Consider the following 16,808-nt stretch of genomic DNA (forward strand, 5'->3'; position numbering starts at 1 on the left):
CTTCATCACATGTGTACATCATTTGTGGCTCAAGATCATAAGTGTAATACATATTAATGATGATCATTTGGGTGGTAAACTCGTGATGTGAAGAACTTAATCTTAAAAGCACATATCTTTTGTGTCGGACTACCTTATAGAAAATGAAACTTTTAAGAGGAGTTCGCCCTAATATCAAAACATTGTACTGCCAATATCAGCAAAAATAATAAATTGCAGATTACATTTATGGACCCATGAGAGACCAATGGCGGGGGGGAAAATTAGCACCTGCCTCTTGCTTTCATTGAACATAGGGACTGAAACAAAAAGTCCCAGCTGTGTCAGTTATGGGTTCAAAATAAAGATACAATCAACATGTAGAAGTTAAAAGAAAAAAAAAAATTTCAGTGTCAACAATGAGTACTACTACTAAAAAATCATATGAGACAATCTCTTCTGTAACATCCACGACTTCTTCAACTTCCACTTCTTTGGCTTCATATTCTTCCTCGTCATCACTACCTTCGCCATCTCATGCAACTGTCTCCAGTGCTTCTCCCATCTCCCCCATTCTTCCTACAACTTCTTCCGCTTCTCCCGATCCTGGTCACTTAGAAGCTTGCTATTGAAGGAGCAGATGTTGAAGCCATTCCTCATCCACGACTTCTTCAAGTTGGCACTAACGTTGAAGAGAGCCAGGATTTGGAACAAGCCTTACCTGCAAACAAGCACAATTATCATAATGAATAACTAGAACATTTTGATGTTTCCCAAGCAAGCCGCCAAGCAATTGAAGTCTAATGCATGTACAACCAACAACAATGACTCCCAGGTAAGAATGTGAACAACTTATAGGGATACTTTCCCATAGACCCCATTCAACATTTCCGAAAGTAGGGAAGCTCGCATAGTCGTAATATCTTTCTGGGTGAAATCGAGGCTAGCGTCACGGGTAATGTATTCCATCTCTTTCAAAACGAACAGCCCACAGTCGTGGCTGCAAAACATGAAGCAAAACCGAGAAGATGAATTAATCGTTTACGGAGGTATCGTAAACTGAAGTAATTGCACGTAACATACCTGTTACCTTGTAGGGACCGATCGACCACTACATCAATGGGGAATGCACTTATATCAATGTCTTTGACCATTCTGAACCATTTAACAAGGTAATCGACCTACAAATCAAGAATTCCGTACATTAGGGCAGTAGTAATAAAAAATTAATTAATAAATGTCATACGAATCACGTAAAGAGTAGTACTCACAAGGGGTTGCACCTTCCTAGAATCCGTGCGACTGTAAAGAGAATCGTAAAGAAGGAAGGTACGATGCCCCATATCCAACACGAGAAGTACCCAATGAACCATATCAATGTTAATTGGAATGAGTACTTTTCGTATCTCTTGAAGAGGGGTGTTCTCTACACGAGTTACGAATTTGGAACATGCATCGGGACGTTCACATCTTTCGTCAAGAATAAGTTGCTGCAACCAGAAAAAGAAATGTTAGAATTGCCCGCAGCTTCAAAAACAAAAACCATTACTTATAAGTGAATTTAACCTCACAGGTAGATGGGTAGCAAGGCAAATGCATGATCCCTTTTCTGTTGTTCGCAAACATTCGTCCCGTAAGTTCAAGTAATCCGTATATACATTAACAATCTACAGAACAGAGCATAGGTCAACGAGAAGGAATTTAAGAAGATGTGTACCAACGCATTATTCACGCTTTACGTTACTAATTGAACCATATAACATCTTACCGGAGATGATATCCACCCTCTACGATCGGTTAGTATAAGCAAGTCTTCTTTACACATGTGGTACCCATCACTGTGAATGACTCTCTCACTGCAAATCGAGTAAAAAGTCACCTACCTCTATGAACCTTTGGTCATATAATTGTACTGAATCAACCTATGTATGAAATTAATTGAAGAAATTAGAATTCCAAAACAATGTAGGTTGTACGAAAATTTACCTAGGTTCTAGTGCCCCCAATGCATCCACCTTCATCGCTGCAGGCCCGGTGATATTGCGAAGAACATACATGCTTTTCCGGTTGCTTATGACATACGGTGAACTGACTGCTCTACTAGGTTGTAACTTCCTTCGACGTTGCTTCACATTTTTTTCAATGCTCCCAATCACTTTTTCATCTTCTTTCTTGTTTGATTTCTTACTCTTACTGAGGTTCAAATCAGGACTGTCAAGCAAGATAACCATTTTAGCTGCAGCATCCCTGACATCCCTAGTAATTAGGCTATCAATAGAGATATGTTCTACGCTATCATCAACTATGTGTTTCCCCATATCATCTACAAAAACACCATCCCCTACTTCCCCCTTCGCAGTCACTATCTCGGCTTCCCCATCCATATTGTCGGCCTCTCGTTCCCTCTTTCTCGTTATTTTCGTTGGGATATTATTCCCTGACTTCAAACCTTCCCTCTTTCTGGAATCTCTCCCGAACAAATGAGTTTTTACCTCCCTCATTTCACGTTCAACTCTGCTTAACCTCTCCAACAATGAACTCTTTATAACAGATTCATCTACTTCGGACTTCTCATGTGCCCCACTTCCTCTGCTGCTACTCCTCCTTTCCATCCCCTGCTCTGCTGCAGTTGGCGCCATTGAATCCCCCACTACACGCACAATTGGACCCATGCCATCCCCCACTGACCTCTTTGTAACGGAGTCATGTACCTCAGACTTCCCATGTTCCCCTCTTCCTCTCCTACTTCTCCTCCTTCGTTCCCTCCTCTGATATGTCACAATTGGCCTCATTGGATCCCTCAGTACAGGCAGAGTTTGACCCATGCAATCCCCCACTGCGACCACAATTGAACCGACTGAATCGCAAGGAATACTACCATCGTCGTGTTGATCATCGAATCGAAGTAGAGATTCTTCCCTTGCCGTAGCTTCGACCCTCCTAACCACCTGGAATACATTCCATATTATTAATTACAAATACGACTGTAAAAATAACACGAAAGACATACAACGACCAACATGAATTATACTCTCACCTCTGAGGCTTTCACCGTCCCATGAAGAATACAGTTAATCAACTGTTGATGCTCCATCTTCTTTGTATTCATCTGAGCGGTCCACTTAAATAGACGCGGATACGCATGAGGAGAATTAGGTGCCCATAACGTGGTATGCTCAAATAGCCATACCTGATATGAAACTAGATTAGATCCGCATAAGATAGAAAGAAAAAAACTATATGCAATGAATGGAAAATTACCTGTAAAAGGATAGAGCAACCCAATATATGTCCCTTTCCACGGAGTGCAGCATGTGAATCTAATGATCTGACGAAGAACTCATGAACGGGATAAGCCCATGCAACATTTCCTATAGTCTGCAGATCAATATACGGGAAGAGGCAAGAACATGCCTTCTGGTCCCTCTGCGCAAACAAGACAGTGCTGCAGAATAACAATATCAAATGCTTCACAGTCGACTTCACGAAGTCTTCTTCGTCTGAATCCATATCGGCATGAATAACCTTGACCACCTCGTCAAAGGTGGCGGTTGGACCCCCAAACCTCCAACCATCCACAGTATCCCTGCTAGAGCAATCAAATTGCGGCCTTTCCCCAATCATACTTAAACCTAATATTTTCGCTACATCACTAACTAGAAATGGGAGTACGGTGCCGCCCAAACAAAAAGCTTTCCGTTTGGGATCCCATTTATTTACCATTGTCGTCAAAATCTTCTTCCGCAACTCGACATCTTCGAGGCCCTCATGCAGAATCAAATATGTAAATGGGGTATCCTTTATGAAATCCCTATGCACATCCCGTAACCGAATATTTTGCAAGGACTCGTGAAAGCGTGACGGACAGCATCTAGATAAGACATATTTCGCCTGCAAAAAATGGCACTATTAAACAGTTGAGCTAGAAACAGGAGGAGATGCAGACGGAAAATCTGTCGAAAGAATTGATGGGAAAGATCAACAATTTTGTTAACTTCGTCTGTATCTGTCGAAAGCAGCAACAATCACTTGAAACACAATATTAGTCTATTCAAACACAGTATTACTCCATTGAAACAACAAGGATAGAGAAACCATATGTAATCACTTTAAACAACACAGGACTCCCCAAGTAACTTGAAACAACTAGACGTAAAGATCATCAACACCATATATGACAACCGTAGCTAATCCCTTCAAATTTAAACAATCAAACATCGGTTCAAACAACATATGGCTCCCCAACTAATAGCAACCATAACAAACCGTACGAGACAAGCAAGACACAGAAATATAACGATAATAACATTTCATCCATCCATCCATAATAACATATGAAACCCGTATATAACATAACATCCATCAACCATTTATAATTAAAAAAAATAAAAATATAACATCCATCTATCCATAAATCAACCACAGCAACAGTCTAATGATCTGGGGGCAATAGACGGCGGACCAAGTTGGTGAGTGAAGAAACCTGCTCCGTGAGTGAGGTGACCGCTGTGCCGAAGTCCTGGCGGAGGGTGGAGACCTCAGTGCGTACCCCAGTCAAAGCTTACTGAGTCGCCAATTGCTCGTGATGATGGGATTGTAGAAGCTGATGAACCGCGGTAAACTGCCCGTCAAGGTACTGACGATGCGCACGAAGCTCTTGCGCAACAAACTCCTGTGATGCAAAACGCTGAGCCGGCTGACGAGGAGGGGGAGCAGGGCCCTGTATATCAAGCCGCATGGCCTTATAGTTTTAGTATTGAACACAGTAGAGGGACTAAGGCGTTCTTCACCACCTTGTATCAACTTCTCATGGTTGAAGACATGCGTGAGAAGCATCCCGAATGGTAGACTAGCCAAGGCCTTCGTCCTCGTGTCCTCCATGAACCTGAGGATATAGCCAAGGTGAAGGGGCGTGCCGCGAAGAAGTCGGTGCATAATAAAAGCCTCAAAAGGCCGGACCATGTCAGCATTGCCTCCGCGAGGCGTGATATTGCTCGTCAGAATCTTGTGTAGGACTTTGCACATAGGGCTGAGGGAATTGTAGGATACGTTGGTTGACCCGTCAGTAGGTGGGCCTTAGCAACCAAGGTCCCCATAGGCGGCGACCGGATCATGTATACAGGCACTAATGTCATCCATGGTTCCGGGCCAAAAGTAGATTTCGTCGCCTGTGGTGGGAAGAGAGACAACTTCACAAAACTTTTGAACTGTCATATGGATGGTTTTATTGTTTACTCTGGATTGGAACACCTTCAAATCTCTGTCGAATCTGTAATTAGCATAGAATTGCTTGACGAGAGTCGGGTACGAGTCACAGTGAATTTCGAGAAAATTGACCCATCTTAAGGCCAGAAATAAGGGTTTCACATTAAAAACTTCGACATCTTTAAAAATGACTTTCCTACCTCGGAGTATGCCCTTCCTTTCTATACGACCGAGGGACCCAACCTCTACATCCGCATCCTCATTGCCCATATCCTCGTCAGAGGCAGGAGGACTAGGGGAGGGCTCACGGATAGCCTTCCCACGCCGTTTGCGGGTGGAAGACCCTTCATCTACATTCACATTCTTCTTTCTTTGCTTCGCGCGCTGCATGACTATAGGGGTTTTGGGTTAGGTCCCTAGTGGGGTTCACAAAGTAAAAGGGGAGCCGCTTTCGGTCCTTATCTGCAGATACCAGGAGAATAAACTTGGAGGGGAAGATACTTCAAGTATAAGATAGTTGAAAAGTTAAAATTAAAGATACTTCGAAGAAAACCATGTTTCAGAAAGTTCGTACAAAACACACTATTTAGAGACTTCGAACCACTTGAAACCAATGTTAGGATAGAGGAACTACGGAACCACATATTAGAAAGTTCACAAATACGATTAGTGGAACCACATATTAGAAAGTTCAAACCACAATAACTGGATAGAGGAAGTACGGAACCACAAATTACACAGTTTGAACCAGTAATACTGGATACAGGGTCCATGGAATACTGGTTCCAACTTGGGCAGAATATGTGGTTTCATGGATCCAACTTCAATGGAATAACAGTTCTAACTTTCAAACCCCTAATTGAAACCCTTCAAACAAATTCAAAACAATGCAACCATTGAAAAGCATTGAAAGCCATGGAAACCCCAAATGAAACCCTTGCAAGCTTAACAACTTCAAGGGAAACTTAAGAGAGAAGCTTCAAGGGTGAAGGCTTAAGGGAGAACAAGTGTAGAAATCTTTTGTAAGTTGTTTTGATATATATAAAGAGTTCTTATTTTGGTGTTACATTTCTTGTTTTTCGTGAAGCTCTACACGTCCCCTTTGCACGTGTATCTCCAAGCCCCCTTACCTTTCTCTTTTGACCTCAACACAATATAATCGATCCATGTTTATTGGGGCCAACAAGTGGTATCAGAGCATAGGGCGTGTTATCGTCAATCGGAATTTCTTACAAAGAGTTATTGTCAATAGAGCACACATATGTGAAAGTTGACTGTTGTTCAAGATCTGAATGTTCCTTCAAGTGTTTGGGTTGAAAGGATTATGGCCCATTTAAAGGTTTAACGAGGAGGTTTTGTTGAAGGTTTTTTTTTTTTGGTTACAATAGAGAACGACTCTCTTCTCTATATCTATTTGTGGTATTTTCATTTCATTGGGTGGTGCAAAATTTATGGTGTGAGAAAGAGAACGATACTCTTCTCTTATTCTCAAGATTGGAAGGAGAAGTGTCCTCTTTTCTGTTTCGGGAAAGAGAACGATTTTCTCTTATTGGCCTGATGAGTGTTGGGAAAAGAACAATTTTCTTCTTTATACCGTTGGTGTTGCAAAAAGGCAACGGTTATGATGTTTGATGCACCATGATGGAAACCATTATTGTGCAAGTTTTGTTCAAAGCATTTCTAATGGAAGCTTCAGAAAAGTTTAAGTTAAAACCTCCCATTTACAGTGTTTGGAAAGAAGGAGCGGACCTCAAACTTTTTTTTTCAAAGCCTCGGTTGAAGTTGAAGAAAGAGATCGTGTGGCGGATTTGAAGAATCGGATCAAGTTGCTTGATGGCGAAATTGTTATGTTCAAAATGAAGATTTCATCAAGCTCAGATGAAGATTATGTTGATGAACACTAGAAACATTTTGGGATTTTCATTTAAGGAGGGGTGTTGGAAATAGTAAATCAAAATTAATATTAGTATGGTTTTGTGGAAAGTCTATGTAGTCTTCTAGGTTATTTATTGTGCATGGAAAATGTAAGTCTTTTTGTGTAGCTAATTTATCATAGAGACAAATGTGGATTTCCTATGTAGTTGCTTACACTTCCTAGATGACTCATGGGAACTACAACTATGGTTTAATGTATTTACTATTTTTAGGAGTCTTTTCAGTCTACAAATATGGAGTAGTGTTGTAGAGATTGCAAGCTTAAGAACTTCAAGGGAAAGTTAAGAGAGAAGCTTCAAGGGTGAAGGCTTAAGGGAGAACAAGTGTAGAAATCTTTTGTAACTTGTTTTGATATATATATATATATATATATATATATATATATATATATATATATATATATATATATATATAAAGAGTTCTTATTTTGGTGTTACATTTCTTGTTTTTGGTGGAGTTAAGAGAGAAGCCTGTGTTTTGGCCATTTTCCACTTTTAACCTCGTGCTTTGGAAGTTACCAACGACACCCCCTCAACTTTCCATGGGTTTTTTTAACGTGATTGAGTGGATGGAGAGGGGGAAATGGCTATACTGCCCCCATCTTCCCCAACTAAAAATTAGGGTTTTCAACTCATTTATTTATCAACACAAACCCTCGATTTAGGGGTTTTATTTCTCTTCATTCACATCATTATCATGATTTGCACAAAAACCCTAATATTTTAGGGCTTTTTTTTGTTTTTATCAATATTTTTTTTTCTCAAAATGTGGGTTTAATGTACCCATGGGGTGGGGTTTCATTGTCTGTGGTGGAGGTGACGGCGGTGGCGGTGGGAAATGGCGTAACCCTAATCCCTCTACTAAAAAATCTCATAAAGTTGAGGGGGTGTCATTGGTAACTTCCAAACCACGGGGTTAAAAGTGGAAAATGGCCAAACAACAAGGGGTGTATATGTATTTTTCCCTTTTTTAAAAAAAATACATTAACTACATGAAAGTTTCATTACAGATGTTGAAGAACAAAAGGGACAAGAAATATTCATCACAATGGCAATTAGAACTTGAAATCATCAAGTTTGTTCGAGGCTAGCATTACCTTAACCAACAAAAAGAAATTCAAGAACAGGAGGGAATCTTAAAAGGGAAAAAATACAGGCAAAGTTGCTCCATGATTAACAGGTTGTTCTGTAACTCAGTATGGATCAGTTTTTCAAAATGCCAATGGGGTGAAAATGCAGCGAAAGTGAATCCTAGTCGACTTGGTTGATGCGGCTGAGTAGTTGGTTGATGCGACTGAGTAATCGGTTGACGGGGTCATAAATCAGGAGAATCAGAGGAGCTTTGATGGACTTTGTAGGACAAAACGCGGACTCGGACAAGAACACAGCCAAGTTAAAAAGAGTTGACTTGGGTGAGTCCATGATGATGTGGGGGAGTTTTGAAACTATGGCATTGATTAAACATTTTATGGAATTGAAGGGGGTAATACAGAACAAGTTTGAGAGGGGGTAATATAGAACGAGTTTCAGATGGTTCTTGTCTACTTCAGTTTCCATTTGCTAGAGTGCTAAATTGTTGCATAGGTTGTCATAACTTTCAGATGGAAAATATTCCTTTTTTTCTTATATTTACTTGAAGGGTAAGCTAATCTTGGAACTGATATTAAGTGAAGACATCTCTCTTAAGAAAGTTTTGGTAAATGCTTCTAAAAGTAAGTAGGTCTGGGAAAGTTGTATTGACTTATAAATCCCTACAATAAAATATTTTCATGATTTAACATTTTAAAAAAAACATGTCCAATATGAAACTCTAAAAGCAAAATTTCTTTTGCATGTATGTGCTTGTGTAGAGAACCTTAAACCATCCCAACTTACAGAAGATCAGATAGCAACTGGGTAGAAATAATAGAAAAACCAGAACCCATTGCAAATACATACATATCTGTGTATTTGCATGTAGGTGCTTTGTAGATAACTAGTGTTGAGTTCATTCAGCAAAAGAGAAGGAACATACAAGGACACAGATTCAAAATGCAATTGCTTCTCAAAAATACTCCCAAATCGTTAGCGAAGGAAAAATGGCGGAAGATTGGCAATGCCCCTTGGGATTTAGATCTCCTCTGATTTTCCTACTCATTATTCCCATTTAAAGCCCTCAACGAAACCCTTTCACACAAAATCAAAGCCCAACCATTCAAACCGTATAAACCCTATATCAAAATATTTTGTTTCTAACAATTAATGGTTCCACCCCATTAAAACCCAAAAATTTCTAAATCCATACAAATGAAACCCCTTGCAAAGCATTTCAAATGCTTCAAAACTACATACTCATGCATATCCCTCTCACAAACTACCAAAGAGGTACTTAAAACAGCTTCAGATACGTGAGATCCAACCCATCACGAAAAAAACCCAATTTAACAAAACCCTACATGAAATGTTTCAAAATTACCTTTGAATAGTTGACGGAGCAGATTTCCGGCGAGAGGTGATGCTTTCCGGCGAGTAGGTGGTGCGTCACCGAGATTCACGCGGACGTACGACGTTGACAACGGTCGTTTCTCCACCGGCGGTGAGAGCTCTCGTCGGAGAAGACGAAGGTAAAAAAAAGTGTGAAAAGTTAAAAACGAAAGTAATATAACAGTTAAAAGGTTAAAACCTAGACTAAGGGTATTTTTGTCTTTATACATTTTCTCTCTCACCTCACACCCCTTTTTAATAATTTCTAGATTACTACCCTTTAATAACAATTTCGAATAAAGTTCGCATTTTTTTCATCATTTGCCCAAGAAGAAAAGAGAAAATATCATTTTTTTTTAAAAAAGAAAAGAAATGAAAAAAGTCAAAATACAATGTGGTTAATCATGTTTGGTCTTGGGGTAAGTCATGTTATGCCTCAATGCAAGTCATGTTAATTTTCAAGATAATAGGAAAAAAAGGGAAGTGATTTCAACATAAACATGTTTTGATACATGCTCGCACCTAGCTTGTTTTTTAGTATTTAAAGAGCTATAAAAAGGTTATTATGATTCCCAAAAAGCAAGAGGGTGAGCCTTGGTGCAATCGTAAGGTTGCTCCATTGTGACCTGATGGTCAGGGGTTCGAGTCACGGAAACAGCCTCTCTGCAAAGCAGGGGTAAGGCTGCGTACATCTAGCCCTCCCCAGACCCCGCAATGGCAGGAGCCTTGTGCACTGGGCCATCCTTTTATGATTCCCAAAAAGCACTTACAAGCCAATTAAATACTAAACAAAAAGGTAGCGTGCACGTATCAAAAATACAATGTGGTCAATCATGTTTGGTCTTGGGATAAGTCATGTTTGTACTGGTATGTCATGATATGCCTGAATGCAAGTCATGTTAATTTTCAAGATAATAGGGAAAAAAAATAGAAAAATAATACAAATTATAAAAAGGGAAGTGATTTCAGCATAAAAATGTTTTGATACACGCGCGCACCTAGCTTGTCTTTTAGTATTAAAGAGCTGTAAAAAGGTTATTATGATTCCCAAAAAGCAAGAGGGCGAGCCTTGGCGCAATGGTAAGGTTGCTCCATTGTGACCTGATGGTCATGGGTTCGAGTCACGGAAACAAAAACAGCCTCTCTGCAAAGCAAGGGTAAGGCTGCGTGCATCTAGCCCTCCCCAGACCCCGCAATGGCAGGAGCCTCGTGCACTGGGCCGCCCTTTTTATGATTCCCAAAAAGCACTTACAGTCCAATTAAATACTAAACGACAAGCTAGGAGCACGCATGTATCAAAACATGGTTGTGATGAAATCATTTCCCTTTTTTAATTTGTATGATTTTTCTATTTTTCCTTTTTTTTCCTATTATCTTGAAATTAACTCTGGCTCTTGATTGTAATCTAGTCTTAGCCCATGCCTTTACTCCTTTGCAGTCATAATTGGGTACACTGATGGTTCTGAGGTCGAGGATCGTGCTCTCCATCGAGGATTGAATCATCTTCCTTAATCAGATGGAGGGGAGTTTTGAAGTGGAAAGCGACTCTTTCAATACAATGTCCGCGGAGATCAACCAAATTCATTGATGAGATTGGAGCTGTTTTTGGGTAGGGTTATCTCCATTTTGCTCATTCCTAGAACCGCTAACTGTTTTGATGATCTTATTGTCTTCAAAAAAAAAAAAACATAATCATTTCAAACCCCCCGAGTCAATCATTGACTAGCTCCATTTTGGCCCTATTGACTCAATCAGAATCTCCTTTGACTCACCTAAGCAAACAAAAACTCGTCCCATCAATCAATGACTCCCCTTAATTGACTCTATTACCTTGGGCAATTTTTTGTATGGGTGCAAGTTATAAACATTGCATAAATCCTCTAAAAGAATTATTTAAGACTAAACAGACCTAGAGGCTTAATCCTAGCTCTTGACTGTAATCTACTTTTACCCCCTTGAAATGTACCAAACAAATCTTCTCTCTAAACCAAAATAACCAAATCCTGCAAAATCTATAAAGATACTTCTACCCCAAAAGACCAATGCCCCACAGCTCTGATGTTTTGGCGTTGCCTTGTACATTGGGTAGAACTACTAGAAAGTTAGAAGCATTAAAGAATTCTTTTTCTGATCAGTTTCTCCATTAAAACAACCTATCAAAATTTTTTGAGAATCCCACTTTGTCGATCTTTTTGTTGAAGAGCAGTCCTCCATCAAATTCCATTGTGCATGATACTAATCATAGATTAGATCACTTAACTACTCAATTCTTCCTTCTCCGTCACACGCTGGTTCATTAATCATAAGCATGAATTCACGTAATATTCGTGTTATCTTCCTAGCAATACATCTTAGACTCCTTAAAGTGACCTTCCCACCAGACTCTGGTTTTCTTCATCATAAAATCCCAGTTCTTTTGCAAGAAAATCAAATTTCATGTAGATACTTTGTATTTCTCCATCCTTCGAATGTGAGGACTCCACTTGGATTATTTCTCTAGCATTCAAGGAGACCAACGTCCGAGCCTCCAATGATCAGAACTTTGATATCAAATCAGCACAAAAAGATTGTAGGAACAAAATTTGAACAAGAACTCATGATATATTCCACCTGCTGTTATTGCACTCGTTCCGAGAGCTTTAGCTGATGCCTCAGTATACATCCCATACAATACTTGCTTATGTAGACCAAAATAATAGTACCACATGGTTTACAAGTGCACAGGACCAAAAATACTGAACTAGGTCCAAAACAAAAACCAAAGTGAGAGGTACCTAAAGATAATCCAGAGAGCAAATAACACCAGGAAGAAGTAGCTATCAAGTGCAAGTGTTAGCGTCGTTCGGTCTAAAACACGATGAGTGTATGAGCACGTGCGCGCGCTTGTGTAAGTATATGTGCGGGCGTGCCAGCCTCTCTCTCGAGGCAAAAGCTCAGAAACTCAATTCGAGGGAGGTCAAAGACCAAAACGTTTTTGGCCACTGGGACTGGATTTTAGGTGATCGAGAAGAAGGGGGGAACGACACCTTCTTCCTTGGGCCCCTCTGCCTTTGCACATGTGGAAAGGACTCTTTAGGTGCAATGCGTGACGCTAAAGGCTAAAAAGAAAAGAGAGGGGGGGGGGGGGGGGGGGGGCGCTACACGCGCATGGTGCGGACAACACTTAGGCTCGAAAGACCGTTTGACTCAATCTACACAGCAAAACAGACACAGATCAGATGCCGGTAAGAAGGATAAACGAATTAAAGAGACAGACTCTATGAACTCTTCCTTAATCCGGGTACAAGCTATAGCTACGGAAAGTAAAAGGATACAGGTACCGGAAAAGTAAAGATAAAGTGCTAATACACGCTTACACTCTTTATAAAATTGTTTGCAACGATCTTGAATTAAATCATTTCAAGTCATTTGAATCGAAAACAAGCCTACAAGGGAGTCGTCCGTTTCAACATCTAAGAATTGATCCTACTAATCCCTTAAGATCATAAATCTGGCAAAGAACACGTTTATGCGATTTATAAGAGACTTAAATGAATTGGTATTTCGGGATTTCAACTGTTCTTTTAAGTGTTTCAATTTGTTTTTTTTAATGGCAAGAGAAAATTCATTGAAAGCGAGACTGAGGAGGTCCCAGAGAGTACAAAATAAAGAAAGGAACAAGATCCGGAAAAAATTACAGAAAACAAAGCAACTAGGGAGGAAGAAAATCAAAAAGCTCAATACAATCCCTAAAGACACCCTCTCTCTTGCTAGCTTGTCAGCCTCTCCATTCGCTGACCGCCTGAAGTGAATGAAGGAAATCAAGGATGATCCAATTCGATCCTAAATCTCATAAAAAAGAGCGTCGAATCTCCAAGGAGCAGAACAAGATCCTTTTAGCCACGTAATAACATTGAGTGAATCCCCTTCCACAACCACTTTATTAAGATCTGTATTATGAAGTAACTTGATGCCATGATGGATAGCACGAACTTCCGTCTCATTAGTGTCAGCCACACCAATAGGACCACTGAAAGCCCAGATTACAACTCCTTCATTCCTCAAAAGACCTCCAATACTCGTTGGCCCCAGATTCCCCAAACTTGAGCCATCAAAGTTAAGTTTGAGAATCCCATGGGAAGGAGGGGCCCAAACTTGGATAACTTTGGGATTGCTACTAGATGCCCAACAGATCTCTTTCCAACCATGCCACAATTCATATGCCGATACAAATCTGAAACCTTTTATGCTCCGTTTGGTTGCCGGGTTTTTTTTGTTCCTGGGAGTTTTGTGGGAGAGTAAGTTAAATTTTGGTCCCATCCCATGTTTGGTTGCCTTTTAGCACTAGGTTTATTTTAATCCCACTCTTGTAATGATTACTTGTGGGGTGAATTTTTTAATCCCACTTTTGTAATGATTGCCTTTTCATCCCATCCCAAGATAACCCCAGGAACAAAAATAAACTCAGGAACCAAAAATATGCTTGAGAAGAATTTTTTTCTACCCAACAGTTCAAGTAACCAAACAAAGGTTTTTTGTTTTCCCACCATATCTCCCAGGGTATTTTTTTCTCCCACATAACCAAACATGGGATTTTTATTTTACCAGGATACTTCCAGGACTTTTTTTTTCCCACCTATCTCCCAGGGTATTTTTTTCTCCCACATAACTCCCGGGAACAAAAAAAACCTGGCAACCATACAGAGCATTAAAGTTTTCACCCAAGTTATGGTTAAGGCAACCACCTAATTGAAAAAAATTTGTGCTCCCTTCTTAAATCCCTTAAAGACCCTAGCATTTCGTTCCTTCCAAAGTACCCAAACTGTAGCTCAAAAGGACACACTCCACAGAGTTTTACCTTTCCTCTTCCATGGACTCTTCCATGGAGCCGCTGCCCAACAATCAAACAGGTCTACGAAAGAATTTGGGAACACCCATGCAATCCCAAAAGTGCTCAATAAACTACGCCAAACCTCCCTGGCCACCTTACAGTGAACTAGGAGGTGGTCCACTGATTCCCCCGCCTCGATGCATAGGGCACAATGATGTATAAGTAACATGTTCCTCTTTCTGAGGAAGTCAATGGTCTGAATTCTGCCGAGGATCGCCATCCACCCAAATAAACAAACCCTCAGCGGAGCTTTTATGTTACACACTTGGGCTACTTTGGAGGGACTGAGGCAAGGTAGAAGTTGGTGGTAAAATGATTTTACCGAGAATTCCCCACCTGAGATCCAAACCCAAATTCTTTTGTCTACACCATCCAACCTAATATAACACCTTTCTAGAATCTGCAGAAGCCTCCCCACCACTTCTAGCTCCCTATCAAAGAAATTCCTTCTAAAAGGAGGGCACCAAACCACACTATTATCAGTTCTACTAAAACAGTCTTTTACCATTACCTCCTTACCTGGTGCTAGAGCGAATAGCTGCAGAAATGACTCCTTCAACGGAACATCAGAACACCACTTGTCCTCCCAAAATCTAACTCTATCCCCAATGTATACTTTGAACTTTACTCCTTCCATAAACGTTTCTTTGAAGCACATCACATCTAGCCATATAATTCTCCTTGGCTTCCTAAACTTGTCCTCCGATTCCCAATGGCCTTTGCATGATCCATATTTGATTTCAATCACTTTCGCCAACAAATTATGTCCCTCCTCCCCAAATCTCCATAACCACTTCCCTAGAAGAGCTTGGTTGGTTTCCTTAATGCCTATAATTACAAGGCCATCAGCCTTGATGGGTTTACATACTTCCTCCCAACTTACAAACGGAATCCCTTTTTTATCATTCACCCCTCCCAAAGGAAACGCCTCTGAATTTTTTCAAGTCTCAGGATGATGCTCATAGGGCATTTGAAAATTGAAAGCTGATAGATGGGTATGTTAGCCAATACTGCCTTAATCAAGGTGAGTCTCCCCCCTGCCCTAGAAACCAAGTTTCTCTTCCAAGTTTCAAGCCTCTTCTCCACTCTATCAACGAGAGGTTCACAACTTTCTTTCTTAGGTTTAGCAACTCCCAAAGGCAACCCAAGATATGTCGACGGTAGAGAGTCAATCGAGCACCCCATAACACCTGCCAATACCCTTAAAGTCTCATCCTGAATGTTAATGCCAAAAACCCCTGACTTGTGGAAGTTCATTCTTTGACCCGTGATCATTTCGTAGCATCTAATGATGGCTTTTAAATTCACCACTTTGAGGAGATCCAGGGAACTAAATAGCAAAGTGTCATCCGCGAATTGTAGATGAGAAACCTCAAGTTGACCATCACCAATATCAAAGCCCTTGATTAGACCTCCCTCTTTGACCTTGTGTAATAATCTAGTCAAAGTGTCTGCTACAATCACAAATAGAAAGGGAGATAGAGGATCGCCTTGTCTCAACCCTCTGGAAGACTTAAAGAACCCTTTTGGTGATCCATTGACAATCACGGAGAACCAACCAAGCTGAGAGGAGATACACTTTCTAATCCAAACCCTCCATTTCGAACCAAAACCCATACGCCCAAGCAAGTAGTTAAGACAGTCCCATTCCACCCCATCATAGGCTTTTTCCATGTCTAGCTTGCACACAATTCCTTCCTTACCCATTTTAGAAAAGAAATCAATAATCTCATTACCAATCAATGAACAATCCATAATCTGCCTCTCATTTATAAATGCACAATGAGAAGGTGATACGATTTCCGGCAACACCTTTTGTAATCTCCCAGCTAGAACCTTGGCTAACACCTTGGTATAAGCAACCAACCAAGCTAATTGGCCTGAAATCGGATATCTTCAGACCACCCTTAACTTTGGGTACCAAGGTTATAACGTGGCTCCTGTGCCCTTATCCAATTCAATCCCCTGATAAAATTGTTGAAAAAAGACATTAAATCCTCTTTTACAAAGTCCCAACACTCCTGAAAAAGCCAAGCTAAAACCATCAGGCCAGGAGCTTTATTTCTTCCCAACAAAAAAACCCCTCTCTGCACTTCCTCCTCTGAAAATGGACGTTCTAGCAATTGTCTACCTTCTTCCAATAGACAAGCAATTGTCTACCTTCTTCCGATAGACAAGCAAACCCCATCCCCTCCAGGACACGACTGTGAAACAACCAATTACTCCAAAAGCTTAACCTGTTGGAGAAGGTGTTATTTAATCTTTTATACTTTAACACTCCCCCTCACGTGTGGCCCCTCGTTTAGGCCTACACGTGGCACATGTGGCCCCTCTTTTGGGTTTGGCCATTGAATGTG

At 40.5% G+C, this 16,808-nt stretch overlaps 1 protein-coding gene across 1 annotated transcript in view; it reads right to left on the reverse strand.

Annotated features, from left to right (window-relative positions):
* Window positions 1–707: 707 nt before the first annotated feature.
* Window positions 708–16,808, reverse strand: part of LOC143856224 (uncharacterized) — a 34,572-nt gene continuing 18,471 nt past the window's right edge. The window contains exons 3-10 of the mRNA XM_077366371.1: window positions 3,241–3,870; window positions 3,017–3,169; window positions 1,966–2,927; window positions 1,748–1,835; window positions 1,551–1,646; window positions 1,251–1,469; window positions 1,063–1,160; window positions 708–979 (exon numbers count right to left, since the gene is read on the reverse strand). Of these exons, the coding sequence (XP_077222486.1) occupies window positions 832–979; window positions 1,063–1,160; window positions 1,251–1,469; window positions 1,551–1,646; window positions 1,748–1,835; window positions 1,966–2,927; window positions 3,017–3,169; window positions 3,241–3,702 (2,226 nt within the window). The 5' untranslated portion in view covers window positions 3,703–3,870 and the 3' untranslated portion in view covers window positions 708–831. The remainder of the gene's footprint in view (window positions 980–1,062; window positions 1,161–1,250; window positions 1,470–1,550; window positions 1,647–1,747; window positions 1,836–1,965; window positions 2,928–3,016; window positions 3,170–3,240; window positions 3,871–16,808) is intronic.

This window comes from Tasmannia lanceolata, unplaced genomic scaffold, assembly GCF_043159265.1.
Source record: "Tasmannia lanceolata isolate RefF3 unplaced genomic scaffold, GAP_Taslan_0.1 ptg000023l, whole genome shotgun sequence".
NCBI lineage: Eukaryota > Viridiplantae > Streptophyta > Magnoliopsida > Canellales > Winteraceae > Tasmannia > Tasmannia lanceolata.